This window comes from Capricornis sumatraensis, chromosome 2, assembly GCF_032405125.1.
Source record: "Capricornis sumatraensis isolate serow.1 chromosome 2, serow.2, whole genome shotgun sequence".
In the NCBI taxonomy this organism is placed as follows: domain Eukaryota; kingdom Metazoa; phylum Chordata; class Mammalia; order Artiodactyla; family Bovidae; genus Capricornis; species Capricornis sumatraensis.
Genome location: NC_091070.1, coordinates 180,668,705 through 180,686,826, shown reverse-complemented (window position 1 = coordinate 180,686,826; position 18,122 = coordinate 180,668,705). Strand labels below are relative to the sequence as shown.

The 18,122-nt window shown below is 42.4% G+C and overlaps 1 protein-coding gene across 1 annotated transcript in view; it reads left to right on the top strand.

Moving 5' to 3' along the window:
- The window catches only part of AK4 (adenylate kinase 4), a 95,452-nt gene that overhangs the window by 70,449 nt on the left and 6,881 nt on the right, over positions 1 to 18,122 (top strand). Inside the window, exons 3-4 of the mRNA XM_068964275.1 lie at positions 14,644 to 14,816; positions 17,613 to 17,731. Of these exons, the coding sequence (XP_068820376.1) occupies positions 14,644 to 14,816; positions 17,613 to 17,731 (292 nt within the window). The remainder of the gene's footprint in view (positions 1 to 14,643; positions 14,817 to 17,612; positions 17,732 to 18,122) is intronic.

Here is an 18,122-nt window from a genome sequence, read left to right as displayed (position 1 = left end):
TGTATATGTCAATCCCAATCTCCCAATTTATTCCTCCCCCGTTATGCTTCCCCCTGGTAACCATAAGTTTGTTCTCTACATCTGTAACTTTATTTCTGTTTTGTAAATAAGTTTATTTGCATTATTTTTAACACAGCTTTCCCATTCATCACGTGGTTTACTGGATTTTATTGAATGCCTCTCTTCTCTCCCTTTCTTCCCTTCTCCTCTGCCCTCCTGGCAGAACAGCTCCTGAGGTGCTATATTCTGTGAATTTTCATGTTTGAAAACATCTCCTTATTGTTTAAGGTTCAGCTGACTGTGATATTCTGAAGTGGTCCTCGTGTCCCTTGCAGTCGTGTTTCATTGTCTTCTGGCCTGGATTATTGCTCTGTAGAAGCCCAAGGCCAATTTGACTGTTTTGCCTTTTGTGAATACGGTTTCTTTTCTTGGTATAGATTTTCTGAAGAATTATTTCTTCATCAGTTCAGTTCAGTCAATCAGTCATGTCTGACTCCTTGTGACCCCATGAATCACAGCAGGCCAGGCCTCCCTGTCCATCACCAACTCCCATAGTTGACTCAAACTCATGTCCATCGAGTCGGTGATGTCATCCAGCCATCTCATCCTCTGTCGTCCCCTTTTCCTCCAGCCCTCAATCCCTCCCAGCATCAGGGTCTTTTCCAATGAGTCAACTCTTTGCATGAGGTAGCCAAAGTATTGGAGTTTCAGCTTCCGCATCAGTCCTTCCAATGAACACCCAGGACTAATTTCCTTTAGGATGGACTGGTTGGATCACCTTGCAGTCCAAGGGACTCTCAAGAGTCTTCTCCAACACCACAGTTCAAAAGCATCAATTCTTCAGCACTCAGCTTTCTTCACAGTTCAACTCTCACGTCCATATATGACCACTGGAAAAACCATAGCCTTGACTAGATGGACCTTTGTTGGGAAAGTAATATCTCTGCTTTTCAATATGCTGTCTAGGATGGTCATAACTTTTCTTCCAATGAGTAAGCATCTTCTAATTTCATGGCTGCATTCACGATCTGCAGTGATTTTGAAGCCCCCCCCAAAAAAGTCTGACACTGTTTCCACTGTTTCCCCATCTATTTCCCATGAAGTGATGGGACCAGATGCCATGATCTTCATTTTCTGAATGTTGAGATTTAAGCCAACTTTTCCACTCTCTTCTTTCACTTTCATCAGAAGGCTCTTTAGTTCTTCTTCACTTTCTGCCATAAGGGTGATGTCATCTGCATATATGAGGTTATTGATATTTCTCCTGGCAATCTTGATTTCACGTTGTGCTTCTTCCAGCCCAGCGTTTCTCATGATGTACTCTGCATAGAAGTTAAATAAGCAGGGTGACAATATACAGCCTTGATGTACTCCTTTTCCTATTTGGAACCAGTCTGTTGTTCCATGTCAGTTCTAACTGTTGCTTCCTGCCCTGCATATCAGTTTCTCAAGAGGCAGGTCAGGTGGTCTGGTATTCCCATCTCTTTCAGAATTTTCCACAGTTTCTTGTGATCCACACAGTCAAAGGCTTTGGCATAGTCAATAAAGCAGAAATAGATGTTTTTCTGGAACTCTCTTGCTTTTTCCATGATCCAGCAGATATTGGCAGTTTGATCTCTGGTTCCTCTGCCTTTTCTAAAACCAGCTTGAACATCTGGAAGTTCACAGTTCATGTATTGCTGAAGCCTGGCTTGGAGAACTTTTGAGCATTACTTTACTAGTGTGTGAGATGAGTGCAATTGTGTGGTAGTTTGAGCATTCTTTGGCATTGCCTTTCTTTTGGATTGGAATGAAAACTGACCTTTTCCAGTCCTGTGGCCACTGCTCAGTTCTCCAAATGTGCTGGCATATTGAGTGCAGCACTTTCACAGCATCATCTTTCAGGATTTGAAACAGCTCCACTGGAATCCCATCACCTCTAGCTTTGTTCGTAGTGATGCTTTCTAAGGCCCACTTGACTTCACATTCCAGGATGTCTGGCTCTAGATGAGTGATCACACCATCGTGATTATCTGGGTCATGAAGCTCTTTTTTGTACAGTTCTTCTGTGTTTTCTTGCCACCTCTTCTTAATATCTTCTACTTCTGTTAGGTCCATACCATTTCTGTCTTTTATCGAGCCCATCTTTGCATGAAATGTTCCCTTGGTATCTCTAATTTTCTTGAAGAGAACGCTAGTCTTTCCCATTCTGTTGTTTTCCTCTATTTCTTTGCATTGATCGCTGAGGAAGGCTTTCTTATCTCTTCTTGCTATTCTTTGGAACTCTGCATTCAGATGGTTATATCTTTCCTTTTCTTCTTTGCTTTTCACTTCTCTTCTTTTCATAGCTATTTGTAAGGCCTCCTCAGACAGCCATTTTGCTTTTTTGCATTTCTTTTCCATGGGGATGGTCTTAATCCCTGTCTCCTGTACAATGTCACGAACCTCCGTCCATAGTTCATCAGGCACTCTATCAGATCTAGTCCCTTAAATCTATTTCTCACTTCCACTGTATAATCATAAGGGATTTGATTTAGGTCATACCTGAATGGTCTAGTGGTTTTCCCTACTTTCTTCAATTTCAGTCTAATTTGGCAATAAGGAGTTCATGATCTGAGCCACAGTCAGCTCCTGGCCTTGTTTTTGTTGACTGTATAGAGCTTCTCCATCTTTGGCTGCAAAGAATATAATCAATCTGATTTTGGTGTTGACCATGTGTAGAGTCTTGTCTTGTGTTGGTTGGAAGAGGGTGTTTGCTATGACCAGTGCATACTCTTGGGAAAACTCTATTAGCCTTTGCCCTGCTTCATTCCGTACTCCAAGGCCAAATTTGCCTGTTACTTCAGGTGTTTCTTGACTTCCTACTTTTGCATTCCAGTCTCCTATAATGAAAAGGACATCTTTTTTGGGTGTTAATTCTAAAAGGTTTTGTAGGTCTTCATAGAACCGTTCAACTTAAGCTTCTTCAGCATTACTGGTTGGGGCATAGGCTTGGATTACCATGATATTGAATGATTTGCCTTGGAAACAAACAGAGATCATTGTGTTGTTTTTGAGATTGTATCCAGGTACTGCATTTCAGACTCTCTTGTTGACCGTGATGGCTACTCCATTTCTTCTAAGGGATTCCTGCCCACAGTAGTAGATATAATGGTCATCTGAGTTAAATTCCCCCATTCCAGTCCATTTTAGTTCTCTGATTCATAAAATGTCGATGTTTATTCTTGTCATCTCCTGTTTGACCAATTCCAATTTGCCTTGATTCATGGAGCTGACATTCCAGGTTCCTATGCAATATTGCTCTTTACAGCACTGGCCCTTGCATCTATCACCAGTCACATCCACAAGTGGGTATTGTTTTTGCTTTTTTCATCCCTTCATTCTTTCTGGAGTTATTTCTCCACTGATCTCCAGTAGTATATTGGGCACCTACGGACCTGGGGAGTTCCCCTTTCAGTATCCTATCATTTTGCCTTTTCATACTCTTCATGGGGTTCTCAAGGCAAGAATACTGAAGTGGTTTGCCATTCCCTTCTCCAGTGGACCATATTCTGTCAGACCTCTCCACCATGACCCGCCCATCTTGGGTGGGCCCACATGGCATGGCTTAATTTCACTGAGTTAGACAAGACTGTGGTCGGTGTGATCAGATTGGCTAGTTTTCCGTGATTATGGTTTCAGTGTGTCTGCCCTCTGATGCCCTCTTGCAACACCTTCAGTCTTTCTTGGGTTTTTCTTACCTTGGACGTGGGTTATCTCTTCCCAGCTGCTCGAGCAAAGCGCAGCCGCTGCTCCTTACCTTGGAGGAGGGGTATCTCCTCACCGCCGCCCCTCCTGACCTTGGACGCTGGAGTAGCTCCTCTGGGCCCTCCTGCGCCCGCGTAGCTGCCGCTCCTTTGACATGGGGTTGCTCTTCTAGGCCACCTCCCCTGGGCTCAGGTTGGGGATAGCTCCTCTCGGCCGACGCCCCTGACCTCCTCTGTGGGGTAGCTCCTCTCAGTCGCCACCCCTGACCCCGGGCGGGTGGTAGTTCCTCTCGGCCACCGCCCCTGACCTCGGGTGTAGGGTAGCTCCTCTTGGCCGAAGCCCCTGACATTGGACATGGGGTAGCTCGTCTCGGCTGCCGCCCCGACCTCGGGCGAGTGGTAGCTCATGTCAGCCGCCACCCCTGACATCGGACTGGGGGGTAGCTCCTCTCAGCCACCACCCTGACCTCAGCCGGGTTGTAGCTCGTCTCGGCCGCCGCCCCTGACCTCGGGCGTGTGGTAGCTCCTCTGGGCTGCCGCCCTGACCTGGGGTGTGCTGTAGCTCGTCTCGGCCGCCGCCCCTGACCTTGGACGTGGGGTTGCTCCTCTCGGCTGTCGCCCCTGACCTCGGGCGTGTGGTAGCTCCTCTGGGCCGCCGCCCCTGACGAAGGGCGTGTGGTAGCTCCTCTGGGCCGCCACCCCGACCTCGGGCGTGTGGTAGCTCCTCTGGGCTGCCGCCCTGACCTGGGGTGTGCTGTAGCTCCTCTCGGCCGACGCCCCTGACCTTGGACGTGGGGTTGCTCCTCTCGGCTGTCGCCCCTGACGAAGGGCGTGTTGTAGCTCCTCTGGGCCGCCGCCCTGACCTCGGACGGGGTGGGTAACTCCTCTCGGCCGCTCCTGTGCCGATGCAGCCTGCACTCTTGGTCGCCGCCCCGACCTTGGGCGAGGGGTAGCTCTTCTCGCCGGCGCTTCTGCGCAGTCTGTCGCAGCTGCCTCGCTTCTTTATTTTTTATTTTTTCATACTTTAAGTAAATAGAATCTCTCAACATTGATTTTGTTTTTCCTCTTATATAGTGTGTGTCCTTTGGATCTCCAGTTCAGTTCTTTCCTTTCTGGAAAGCTCTCCTGTATTATGGGCATCCCTGGTGGCTCGGTGGTAAAGAATCTACCTGCCAAACAGGAGACATGGGTTCACTCCCTGGATCTGGAAGATCGCCTGGAAAAGGAAATGGCAACCCACTCCAGTATTCTTGCCTGAGAAACCTCATGGACAGAGGAGCCTGGTGGGCTACAGTCCGTGGGTTCGCAAAGAGTTGAATACTACTTAACAACTAAACAACACAATTCCAGTATTATATCTTTTTGTTGGTCCATCTGTTCAGTTTTTCTATTATATTGGATGCTATATTCTTTGTCTTTATTGTGTTTTGTTTACATTTTTCTTGCTGCCATGTTTCCTTTTGCTTTCATACCTGTTTAGGGCAGAGGAGAACAGATCTGCTTATATTCCATAAGTATCTTATAATTTCTCACCCTTTTGGTTCCGTGCATGCTATGCTCCAGGAACTTTGTATTCAATATGCCCTCTGCCTGCAATACCCTGCCCTCCACCCTCCCCAAACATGTGCGTCGCTGCATTCACATCTCTACTCTGATATCCCCTCCTCAGTGGATTCTTCGTGTACCATCCTATCTATCCACGTCATCTTCTTACCTTATAATCATATGATGTTAGATATATATCTGTATTTTGGTGCTTCATACTTCCTTATGCCCCCACCCCAGGTGTACGACTCAGAAAGCAGAGATTATATTTGTGTCCTTCATGGTTGTATTGCCAGTGCCCTCCACTGTATTTGCCCATAGAAAAGGTTAATAAGTATCTGTCCGATTATAGAAAGTCTGGCCTGCAGCCTACAGTTATGCCTGTGTAGGGGATACTTGGGGCAAAAATGTGGGCTGTGGTGAAATAATTTACAAATTCCTTTTGTTTCAACTGAGACACAATGGGACCAATTTTCCCCTAATTTGGTTCTAGAGAATGAGGAAGCAGAATTTTTAAACAGAAGAGCCTTTAAGCAAAAGTTTTGCAGATGCAGCACCTTCCTCAGTGCAATATACATCTTCCCTTACTGGGAAGAGGGCTTAGTGCTTTTAGAATAGCTTGTTTAAGAACAGGGATTTCAAGTTAGTCGTTGTCAGCTACGTCCTTAAACAGGACAGATCCTTCCACTGATGCCAGAACATGTCCATGCCATCTGGGAATTTCCCCACGAATGCCTGCCTACTCGGAATTCTTTAATTTCAATAAGCCATTTCCAAGATCCAAACTTGTGATTCAAAACCAAATTTTCTGTATCCTGTGTTTATCAGTAGATCACTCAGTAATGATTATAGCCTATCTAGGTTTTTAAATCATTTACTACTAACCTATAAGCTCTTTGAGAGCAGTACCCACGTCTTACAAATTTCTACAACTCGAGAATATATAACAGGAGTCCAAGTGTCCCTGGAAGATCTCAGTGAGCAGGAAGCATGCCCTCGAGCACTCCTGTTGCAGAGGGAACTGTGAGCTCAGAGTGATAGGAGGTAGCATAAGCCCCCTTCGCCAACATCTGGAGCACAGCTGCTTCTTAATCTTTTCACCATCTGTTAATACAAATTGGCTGAAATAGAATATGGAGGTCTCAGATATGCATACAAATTAATATTGTGTAAACAAATAAGATACGAGAGAGAAAAATCCTTCACAAAACAGATTTTGATGGTGATTAGTTTTAAGTTAATACAAAGTGGGTGGTGTGAATGCTGCACTGGGTTAGGGGAAACCATGGAAGAATAACTGACTTCTTTCAGCTTTAATCCTTCAGTGATTATTTGTCATGAACAGTCTGTAACCTGGTCCTTATTTTCCCAACAACTGGGAAGAGATGGGTGGTCAGAAGCCTCCACGTTGGCTCCAGATCTTGCTGGAGGTAGGAAGGGGCCCTGAGGTTGCTTGACCTTTTTGCAAGCTGCTGATCCCAGGCGGATGTTGGAAGTTGCCCTTCAGAAGTGCCCTTTTATTTCCATTAAGTGGAGGGCTTTCTTTTCTGCCTGGAAATGTGGTGGTGGACTCTGGCTCTGTGCCCTTCCTCTGGAGTGAATGCACTCCAAATTAGAAAAACAGAAATGTCCTAGTTCCTCTAGCTCTCCGCTGCCTCGGCTTGTTGCTGTGACCCCTCCTGCTCCAGCTGCCCTCCCCCCAGGCTCTTGGTGTGGCTGAGAGGGGCTGGGGTCAAGGCCCAGTGGCCAGCACTGCTGGGAACATGTTACCAGTCCTGAATTTAGTGACGTCTCCCTGCACCTAGTACATCTTTTGGGGAGGTCTAAAAAACAACCTGTGAGGCACTGTAAGCAGTGATGCAACATGATTGCTTCTGGGAGACATTTAACTGCATAACATTTCTGCTTTCAGCATGGGCGGGCTGTTTGAACAGGACAGAGCAGCTTTTCCAGACCGGGTTTTGAGATGAGGAAATCCCATTGGGTTTCCTGGATGGTGCAGCGGTGAAGAATCCACCTGCCAATGCAGCAGACGCAAGAGACGGGGGTTCGATCCCTGGGTTGGAAAGATCTCCTGGGAAAGGAAATGGCAATCTACTTTAGTATTCTTGCTTGGAGAATCCCATGGACAGAGGAGCCTGGTGGGCTACAGTCCATGGGTTCACAAAGAGTTAAACATGACTGAGTGACTGAGGACGCACTCAGCCAAGGATCCCATGGGGTCGGTTTTTCGTTCTCCTAATCACCCAGCAGAGCAGAGCAGAGCAGTCTCATGAGTAGTTAGAGGGAGGAAAGCAAGCTTTCTGTGCTTGAATATGATGCTATTTTATTTGATCTGTTGGACTTTCTGGTTTCCTCAACAGTGGAATATATTCACTTGGAATAGCCTGATAAGGAGCTGGAATACTGCTAGTCATTTAAAAGCATGTCTTTGAGGATTACTTTTAGTAAAAAATAAAAGCATACCACAGTTGCTGTTCTTTCTAAGTGGAAAAATTATTAATGCTGCCACCTGTTGACAGAACTTGAGTGTGCTGACACACACTGCAAATGCAGTCCATTTGGTCAGTAATCCTTGCCTGCCTGGAATACCATATCCACGTGGGACTGTATCCTGGGCCTTTCAGGAGTAAACACAGCCCCAGCCCTCAGGGATCTTGTAATTTTAATAGGCACCATGAGCCATATTTAAAGAATAATGAATATCCATAGCTAGAGTGGCAAGTTCTCCTTGGGCCTTAGTCTAAATCACATAAGTATGTGTTTAAAGATTTTATGTATGCATTGAAATACTTTCTGAACTATTTCATTGAAATAGTCCTATTTAGATTCAGTTTTTCTCTTATAAGACTTCTAAGGGATCATGGTCTAACATAATCTAATTGGTTAATAATTTGTTTCCTTTCAAATCCCAATATCTTAGCAATTCAAAATACTGAATTGAATCTCATATGAAGAGTAGCTTTCTAGAAGAGAATTTGGATGAGTAGAAATCAAATGATAACTAAATGTATTCTAAAGTGCCCACATTTACCCCACCTCCCAAGTCACCATGACCATCTCATGTTCTGATACAGGGACATCTTGCTTGACAGGTTTCAGATAGTCTTCATTCTACCCCTCTGACTTCATGTTCTTTTTAAAAGATGTGTATGGATGCATAATGATGTCCTTTTAAAAATGGCTTGAAATGTTCTAGTCACGTTGCACCTCTTCTGACATTCTCTTCTGAGAATTACAAATGAATTACTTTAAGGATTTGCTCAGCCCACCTTGGAGACACTGATGTAAATCAATTCAAGGGATTCTGGAGCTACCATGCTGCCTTTTAGAATACTATTTCCTGTTTTATGGCCTGAAGTCTTTTATTTATTTACCCATTCCATTGATTTATGTATTTGGCTGCATTGGGCCTTCTAAGTTGCAGCATGTGGGATCTTTTGTTGCGACATGCAGGCTTCTCTTTATTTGTGGCGTGGGGGCTTCAGAGCGCACTGGCTCAGTAGTTGCCCTATGGCATGTGGGATCTAGTTCCCCGATCAGGGATCAGACCTGCATAGCCCAGAAAAACAGGCTGAGAAGGCTCAAGATTGAAAGTGACTTAAAGGGTGATATTGGAGAGAATTGTAGCCAGGCATGTTGACTCTTTTCATTGTTGCCATTGGACTAAATCTCTGGAGCTTGACTGATGGAGCCATTGATATACAAAATGCTCAGGACCATGTAATATTAAGGCTTCATTTCAATGCTCCCAAAAGTATTAAGTGCATATATTTAAATTTTTCACTTATCACAGGGAAATTTAAAATTGATTCATTAAAAAAATCATCTTTTTCAATAGATCAAAAGATATGGAAATTTGTAAAGTATAACATTTTACTTCTTAAATGCCATTTTTCCTATTAATGAAATTTTGTGTGCCTCCTCTTGGGCTTTTTGATCAACTAATACTCAAGTCATTTTTGGAGTCTGTATATACTAGCTACAGATTTTCTATGCAGTAAACATGGTTTATATATAAATTGTAAATTTATAAAACAACAAAAACAACCATGCATTCACTGCATTGGGAGGCAGATCCTTAACCACTGGACCACCAGGGAACTCCCTGTCCTAAAGCCTTAAAGTTAGGATCTGTAGATTGAAGGATATTCATATTTTAATTATCTCGTAGACAGATGAGCACTGTTCCTCTACTCCATGGAGCCTTTGTTCTTTTGGCTAACCAGAGTGACAGACTGGACCTGTGACCTGGGCTGTCAGCTGTGGCTGAGTTGAGCTCCCTGGTGCCTGGATGGGGACCAGAATGCAGAGTCTGTGTGCTGAGCTGTACTATGGCAGAGTGCAAGCAACCAGCAACCCCCCAAAGTGTTAGAAAGTCTCAGAAGAGGAATTAAATATGGGTCTGAATGTGAGAGCCCAGTAGGTTGGCACTATCCAACGTGTTTTTGAAATCTGTTCCTGGTGAATCCAGCTTATTTTGTACACTATTCCATTTCCCACCAATTCCTCTAGAGGCCCTCAAAAAACTCAGAAACAGTTCTAGAGGAGCCGAGCAGACTGCCTTCTACTCTCATTAGACAAGGAAAGTTTAACCAAGATGTGAGTTTTTATTTGTTGGGGGAACTGCTCTTCTTAGAGCTGCCTCTTCTTTCCTAGGGCTTTTTTCAGCTCTACCCAAAGGATAAAGAGCAATGTTTTCTTGTCAGGGTAGTAGCTAAGTGATGCTGGAAAATGAGGCCCCAGGGACTGTGAGTGACTGAGAATTCAGGTCTTTAAGTGATCTTTAAAATTCTGTACACACTCCTCAATTAAAATGTTGCTTACATCTTCAATATAAGGGCATGTGTGTGTGCTCAGTTGTGTCTGACTCTTTGCAACCCCATGCATTAGTGGCCCGCCCAGGCTTCTCTGTCCCTGGGATTCTCCAAGCAAGAATCCTGGAGTGGGTTGCTGTTCCTACTCCAGGGGATCTTCCCAGCCCAGGGACTGAACCTGTGTCTCTTGTGTCTCCTGCACTGGCAGGCAAATTCTTCACTGTCTGAGCCACCAGGGAAGTCCACACCCACATGCTGTGAAACCCCAGTTCAGAAAGTCGGTTTGTTCTTGAACTTAATCAAAAGAGAAGTTGCTTAATGCATTGATTTTAAAGTCATCAAGCCCTTAACAGAAAGAAGGCTACATATTTAGTTTACAGAGCTCAAGAGAGTCATATAATTTCTTGGAATTATTTACAAATGAGAAAGACTAATTAAAGAAGTTACGTCACTGTGCGCCAGGCAGTGCTACCTTCCAGGGCTAAGGCCAAGGTGTCCACATTGTACTTGGTCTTAGACAGATATGATTTGATCTTTTACTTCCTCAAATACCAGGTAGTAATAATCTGATCGAACAGAAATTATGAGAGTCGAAAAAATCTAGTTAGCAGTTTATTTAAAGGCAATATATATTTTTTCTATTTTGAAAACACTTTATCTCAGTTCCCATTGCAGAAGCACCATGAACATATTTCCAATCATAATTTCCCAGCAGGTGGGTGCCTTTATGTGAAGGGGATGCTTAGCCAGAGAGTCAGTGTGGGAGGATGGAGAGGATATAGCTGGGTGGCTATTGGCACAGGAGCCTAGAATTCAAGATTAGAAGTACCTATTTCTCTGCTGAAGCCAGCCTGAATGCTAGATGACAAGAGGACAGCAAATGAGGATGGGAAAGCAGTCTCTTTTGAGCTATCTCTAGTATTGGAAAGGCTCTTGTGCCTGATGAGAGAATGTGTTTACCTTGGGTTAGGCTCATGATAGCCAATGGACTGAGACGTGCTCTGCAAGATAAGTCTGTCCTTGCCTCTGCATGAACTTGCGCTTTCCTTGTCATAAGAACAGAGTTGAAATGTGCCCTGGGTTTGGGTTTCTCTGTTCCTGTGTCCCTTTGCAAAGAGATACCACTTAATCTCATAAGAGATTCTGTAATAAACAATGTTAAATTTAAGAAAAGAAAGTTGGGCCATTGGATAATTTCCTTTACTGGAGAAATTAGAAAAGAAGCCCCAGGGAAAGCCTAGAATAAACTCTCTGTTGTGAAACTCCAGTTTTGTTTTCCCAGTCCACTGCAGAACAATTCTCTTGCCAAATACAATAGAAAAAAATTACTAGAAAAATTGAAAGGTAAAAACCACCAAATTCAAGCCCAAATTTTAGATTCAAGAGCCTTAAAATTACTCCATGGAATTCCTATAAAATTTCTAAGTATTTTTTCTCATTTCTGTACTTACTGTGACCAAAGCTTACACTGGACTGCAGACCAGATGTTGAGTTTAGTAAGATGTAAGTAATGAATAATTTCTCATGGAACTTGCAAAATACTGTAAGTAAGTTCATCAGGACATAAACTTTGGAAATAATTCAAGGCCCTGTACTAAGTTGCTCATCAGTGTTAATTTTTTAGGAGCAAAAGGGTACAGAATGATCAAGACAGAAAAGTCCCATTTCTCAGAGAGTGAGTGAGAAAGGGATAGAAAATGAACATGAATACTTGGAAATTATTCATAGTAATAAGTAATAGAAAAATTGAAGAGAATAAGATAGATAATGAGAGGGAAGTGGGACTATTTTAAATATACTAGTGTAAGAAGTCTCCCCGAGGAAGTTTTATTTATGCAAATATCTCAAATGATAAACAGTCATGTTCAGAGATCTGTAGGAAGAACATTCTAGGCTGAGGACAGCCAGTGCAAAGGCCCTGAGGCAGAGGTATCTTTGACCCAAAGGTAGTGAGGCCTGATGAGAGCAATACTGAATGCAAGTTGATATGGCCAAAGTCAACTGTAGGGAAGTATAGATAAGGAAAATGGTGTCATGGGCAGCCCAGAGGTGAACCTGTGCAAACAGGTGAGTTGGATTGTAGCTGGGGAACATGCAAGAACAAGGAATCAGGAATCTCATCCATGACTTAGCTCAGACTCCTGGTAATGGAATATGCAAAAGATGATGGATGAGGAGCCTGGGAGGAATGGGCTTTGGAGAAAAGGGCCTGGCCTTTTAGACGGGCAATAAGGAAGGCTTTGAAGGGAGCATTGGAGAGAGTTTTCTGCAGAGGTTGTTACCTGGAGCAGAGGTTGTTACCTGGAGCAGGGGCATAGAGACAACTTTGGGTGGGTTTTGTCATCTTCAACTGAACAAACACTCTTATATCACCTTGGCATTCATACAACTTGGGGATTGTAACACAGGATGTGGCATGCTCATGTTTGAATAACTGACTTCCTATAATAGGAAAAGGAGTTCTTTGATGGTTAAGTGTTTTAGGGCCATGAAGACCCATCTTTACAAAGTTCTCTTGTTACTTCTAGTGATGAAAGGGTAGAGATGAGACGGTGTCCTTTTTGAAGGGATTTAAAAGTTTCTCTTCTGAATATTGCATCTTCTGTTATACTTTCTTTCCTGTTCTTCATCCATCTGGCTCTTTTACCTAACTAAGACTTAAAGGACACTTTTTTTAAAAGTGATATTGGATACAGTCAGATTTTTAACAACAGATCAACCTGACAAACTGTTTAGAAACAAGATACTACTGTGTAGTTCTATCCCAGCCAAACCTGTAGTGAAATTTAAAGCAAGTCAATCCTTGGAGGGGGAATTGTTCAGTGGCTAAGTCATGTCCAACCCTTTGCAACCCCGTGGACTGCAGCACACCAGGCTTCTCTATCCTTCACTATCTCCTGGAGTTTGCTCAAATTCATGTCCATTAAATCAATGATGTTATCTAACCATCTCATCCTCTGCCACCCCATTCTCCTTTTGCCTTCAGTCTGAACCAGCATCAAGGTCTTTTCCAATAAGTCAGCTCTTCATTTCAGGTGGCCAAAGTGTTGGAGATTCAGCATCAGTCCTAAGAATATTCAGGGTTGATTTCCTTTAGGATTGACTGGTTTGTTCTCCTTGCAGTCCAAGGGACTCTCAAGAGTCTTCTCTAGCATCACAATTCAAGAGCATCTATTCTTTGGCACTCAGCCTTCTTTGAGAGTGGTCCAACTCTCATATCTGTACATTACTACTGGAAAAACCATAGCTTTGACTAGATGGAGCTTTGTTGGCAAAGTGATGTCTCTGTTTTTTAATATACTGTCTAGGTTTTTGTCATAGCTTTTATTCCAAGGAAAAAAGTGTATTTTAATTTCATGGCTGCACTCACCATTTGCAGTGATTTTGGAGCCCAAGAAAATAAAATCTGTCATTGAGGGTGAAAGAGGAGAGTAAATAAGCTGACTTAAAACTCAACATTAAAAACACTAAGATCATGGCATCTAGTCCCATCACTTCATGACAAATAGAAGGGGAAAAGTGGATGGGGAAAATATATATATAATTTGGGATCAGCTAACTGCAAAAAAGAAAGTAATACCTGTGAGTCCAAATTTCAGTTGCAGCTTATTTCCCCATGTTTAGCAAAGTAGGGTGAATTTATAAGTTTTGCAGTATCCATATGGTTTCTAAAGTATCAGTTCTTTTTGAGACTGGAATTTTGCCCATCTTACTGTTAAGGTGCAGGCTCAAATGAAGGTCTGAGTGAAAGTCTGAACTTTAATTGATTTGGATTTTAAAAATGTGTGTGTGTGTCTATATGTATTTAGTGGTAACCTAAGAATAATATACTCCAGGGATGGAGGAGCCTGGTGGGCTGCCGTCTATGGGGTTGCACAGAGTCGGACACAACTGAAGTGATTTAGCAGCAGCAGCAGCAAGCTATTACAAGGACTTCCCAGGTGGTGCTAGTGGTAACCGGCCTGCCAGCCAATGCAGAGGATGTAAGGGACGTGGGTTCAATCCCTGGGTCAGGAAGATCCCCTGGAGAAGGGCGTGGCAACCCACTCCAATATTCTTGCCTAGAGAATCCCATGGACAGAGGAGCCTGGCGGACTATGGTCCATAGGGTTGCAAAGAGTTGGACACAACTGAAGTTAGTTAGTACATACACACACACACAAGCTATTACAACTAAAAGGACACAAATATAAATTTGTCCCTTTGGTTCTTTAACAGAACAGGAAATGGAGGTGTTACAACTTGCCCAAAGTCACACAGGTAGTTAAGAGCAGAGCTTACACCAGAGGTGGGACCAGTCTAGTTTTTAGTACTTTTTGCTTTTATCATGTGACTCCCTTAACGTTTTATATTCCAAATGCTGAAGCTAGGTTATAAAGTAGCATAGTTTCTGCTAATATTCAATTTATTGAAGTCGATATAAATTCCTGATTTTTAAAGTTCCTTTCTGGGTAGTATTTGTGCAGATTTGATTATTCTGTCTCTGAAAATAACTCCAACAGCTAATTAGATTTGGTACGTGTCTTGCATTTGATATATTTTGTTTTGGCATTTAGGTTTTCCTCGAACATTAGTTCAGGCTGAAGCCTTGGACAGAATATGTGACCTGGATCTAGTGATCACTTTGAACATTCCATTTGAAACGCTCAAAGATCGTCTCAGCCGACGTTGGATTCACCCTCCCAGTGGAAGGGTATATAACCTGGACTTCAACCCACCTCATGTACATGTAAGAGTATACAAAGTACTTTCACACATTGGCAAGGAGGTAAAACATTTCAGTTGAAAAGTGGGGGAACAATATGAATAGGCTATTCCAAAAAGAGCAAATATACATAGCCAACAAATATTTTAAAATTATCATTCACTTGTAATGAAGGAATGTAAATTAACACTTTTATTGCTAGCTAGGATCTGGGAACACAGTACTGTTGTCTGTATTAGGTATATGAAATGTTAATCATCTTTTAGAGAAGCAACCTAGCAATATACATTAAAAAATTTAAATACATATTTCATTCGACTCACTTCTGGGAGTACAGTCTATGAAAATGTAAGCACTAGCAGGTAAGGTCATGTACACAGTGAGGCTTATTTTGGTGCTGTTTGTAATGGGAAAAATAAAACTTGAAAACAATACAAACGTTCATCTCTAGGGGTGGCTAAGTAAAATTGGCAATAATCACATTTTGGAATATTATGTAGTCAGTAGAAAGAAAATTGAGTTAGTACTATATTCATTGGGAAGATTTCCCAGAGAAGGAAATGGCAACCCACTCCAGTATTCTTGCGTGGAGAGTTCTATGGACAGAGGAGCCTGGTGGGCTACAGTCTATGGTGTTGCAAAGTGTTGGACGCAACTGAGTGACTAGTGCTTTACTTACTATATTCTTTGGCCTAGAGTAATATTTTTCCCTGGGTATTGTTAAATGACAAATGCAAACAGCAGAATGATTCCATTTTTGTAAAACCATGACCACCCTTATTTATACATATCTGTTTACATGATTATAAGTGCTCTCTAGCGTCATAAAAGTAGGGATAAAGATACAAAGGATCTATCCTGGGCTGCCAGTGTTTGGGGCTGGGACAGAGTAAGGCACAGGGTTAGAATGAGTGGGGTCCTGTGAGTAGTGAGCATGAGGATGTACAGGGATGAGAGAGAGCCAAAGGCATAGAAGATTGCCCTTTAAAAGAACTTCACAATATAATAACTATGTGTCTGCATAAAGTTAAGTACATGTAAAGGTATATGGTTGAAGAAACTTTTGGCAAACTCACTGAAAGAGTTACTGTTCTTCCTGGTAAAGGCATGAATTAGTTCAATCTGATCATTCTTATTTGCTAATATATAGTATTACTTGCTCCTATCTAAATGTGAAAGATGTGGCTATTGCGTCTTACTGGTTTAATGTTTATGGACTAGGATAGACTTGAATATAGTCAATAACAACTATAGAAAACTACTTCAAGGGGTTATGGATGGATGCCATCTAGTTCCTTAAGTCATCATTAGGTTCTTATAAGTCCTTTTCATATAGGTTAAGCAGTAGTCTCCTTTTGAAGTCTTCTTTTAAAAATATATGTTATTCTGGAATTCTTTTGTAGAGCCCTTCCATCATTCCATCCCAAAAAACAAGTATGGGGGAAAAATGGTTAAGGAGGAAAAGAGGGTTCTGAGTTGGCATTGGAATCTAACACAAATACATCATATTTTGGCTCTCCTCAGACTTGCTGATGTGGAGAGTCTTGTAGAATTTGAGTTGCTTTCCAAAGCCTGGGTACCCCTATAAGAGCACTGCAGTTGCAGTGCTATTTCCAAAGACAGCAGTGGAAGTGCCAGTTTGGGCCAAGTCAGCCAGCTGCTATGACCAAGCTCCCCTGGGAGAGATGCTGTTGTCCTAGCATCCTTCTGCTCTTTCTGGAAGCAGTGTTGTATTTCTGGGTGCTCTGAAGTCCTGGAGATGATTCCTGAGCTTTGCAGCAATAAGTAAAATAAAGGAGAGGAATGAGTGATGGATCTCCTTCTCCCACCCGTCATCTCTCCTGTTCCATCAGGGTAATAGCCCTGTATTACACACATGATAATTATGTGGCTCACCAGTAAATTCTAAGTGTCGGTTATATACTTAAGGCTTTGTGCTGTATTGGAATTTTAGTGCATTTCAAACTTACAGGCAATTTTGGATTATCCAGTTGAATGCCCGAGCCTTCTGCTCTATGTCTAAGTTCTGCTCTATTCTGCCTTTTGACAGATTGATTTCCTGTGACTATCTGCCTTGGTAGTCCAATAGCCATGGACATGGGAGGAGAAATTCTGAGGTGTCCATTTTGGTTTTGTATGCAGATATAGCTCCTGGGGAAGTTAAAGTACACCCAAAAATCAGATTTTCTAAAATTACAGTTTTTCAGTTGCCAGAATGTTTGTTCGTGGTTATCATGGGTATATGATTCATGCCTATTTTGTTCTAACTTTAGATGTCATTATTTGATTTGCTAAAATAACCTGAGTGAGTTTAATCTATTCTACGTGATAGAATATGAAAGTAGCAAAAACAGGACTGGCATACCTTCTCTTTGATTAGCGTTTTTCCTAAGGAAGCCATTTGGTTCTTTGAGACATTCATTTTCCATTTTTAGAACTCAAGCTTTAGAAAGAAGCTAGTTTTAGGAATATTTAGAGGACCAGAGTGACATTGTCTTGTCTAGTGGCTGTTTTGTTGTTGGGTGAAGTAAGATGGAATTTTGAACTATGGATTAAAGGTGTCATTTATCAAGCAGTGGAATATGTTTGGAAATATCAGAAGTCTTAAAGATTTAATGTTTCATCTCTTATGAAAAAAGCTTAACATACTTATTCATGCTGTTTGTTTTTCAACCACCTTCATCATTCTTATTGTCCCCTGGGGCTAACTCATCAGGTGGTGGGAATCAAAGGTGAATGGACAGTTTTGCCCAGGAAAGTTTTTACGTATGGAATGGCTTAAGTGTTGGCCACACTAGCTGCTGTCTCTGCTATTTGTAGGGGGTTGATGACGTCACTGGTGAACCATTGGTCCAGCAGGAGGATGACAAACCTGAAGCAGTTGCTGCCAGACTAAGACAGTACAAGGATGTGGCAAAACCAGTCATCGAATTATACAAGTGAGTGTGCTTCAGTGTTTCCATGCCACTTGGCCAACTGAAAAGGTGTGGCTCCTCATGGGAAAGACAGTGGGTTGCAGTTTCTTTAAGCCTGGTAAACCTGAAAGGCCAAATACCTCTCAGATGAAATCAGATGAAATGCTGGTGTGTACATGGGAAAGAGTGCCTGGTATTTTTATGCTTAAACTCTTATAAGGACCACAGCCTGATCATCTCTGTGTGATTAGAAATTAGCATCTAGACATTTTCATTTTCTTAAGGGACTGAAATATTGGTTTACATTTTGATACACCCACGTGTAAATATATGACTTGGCCAGAAGATTAGAAGGGACTTTTTGGCTTAGATATGTCTGGAGGGAGTTTAATAAAGAAAAACTAAAGCTATAAAC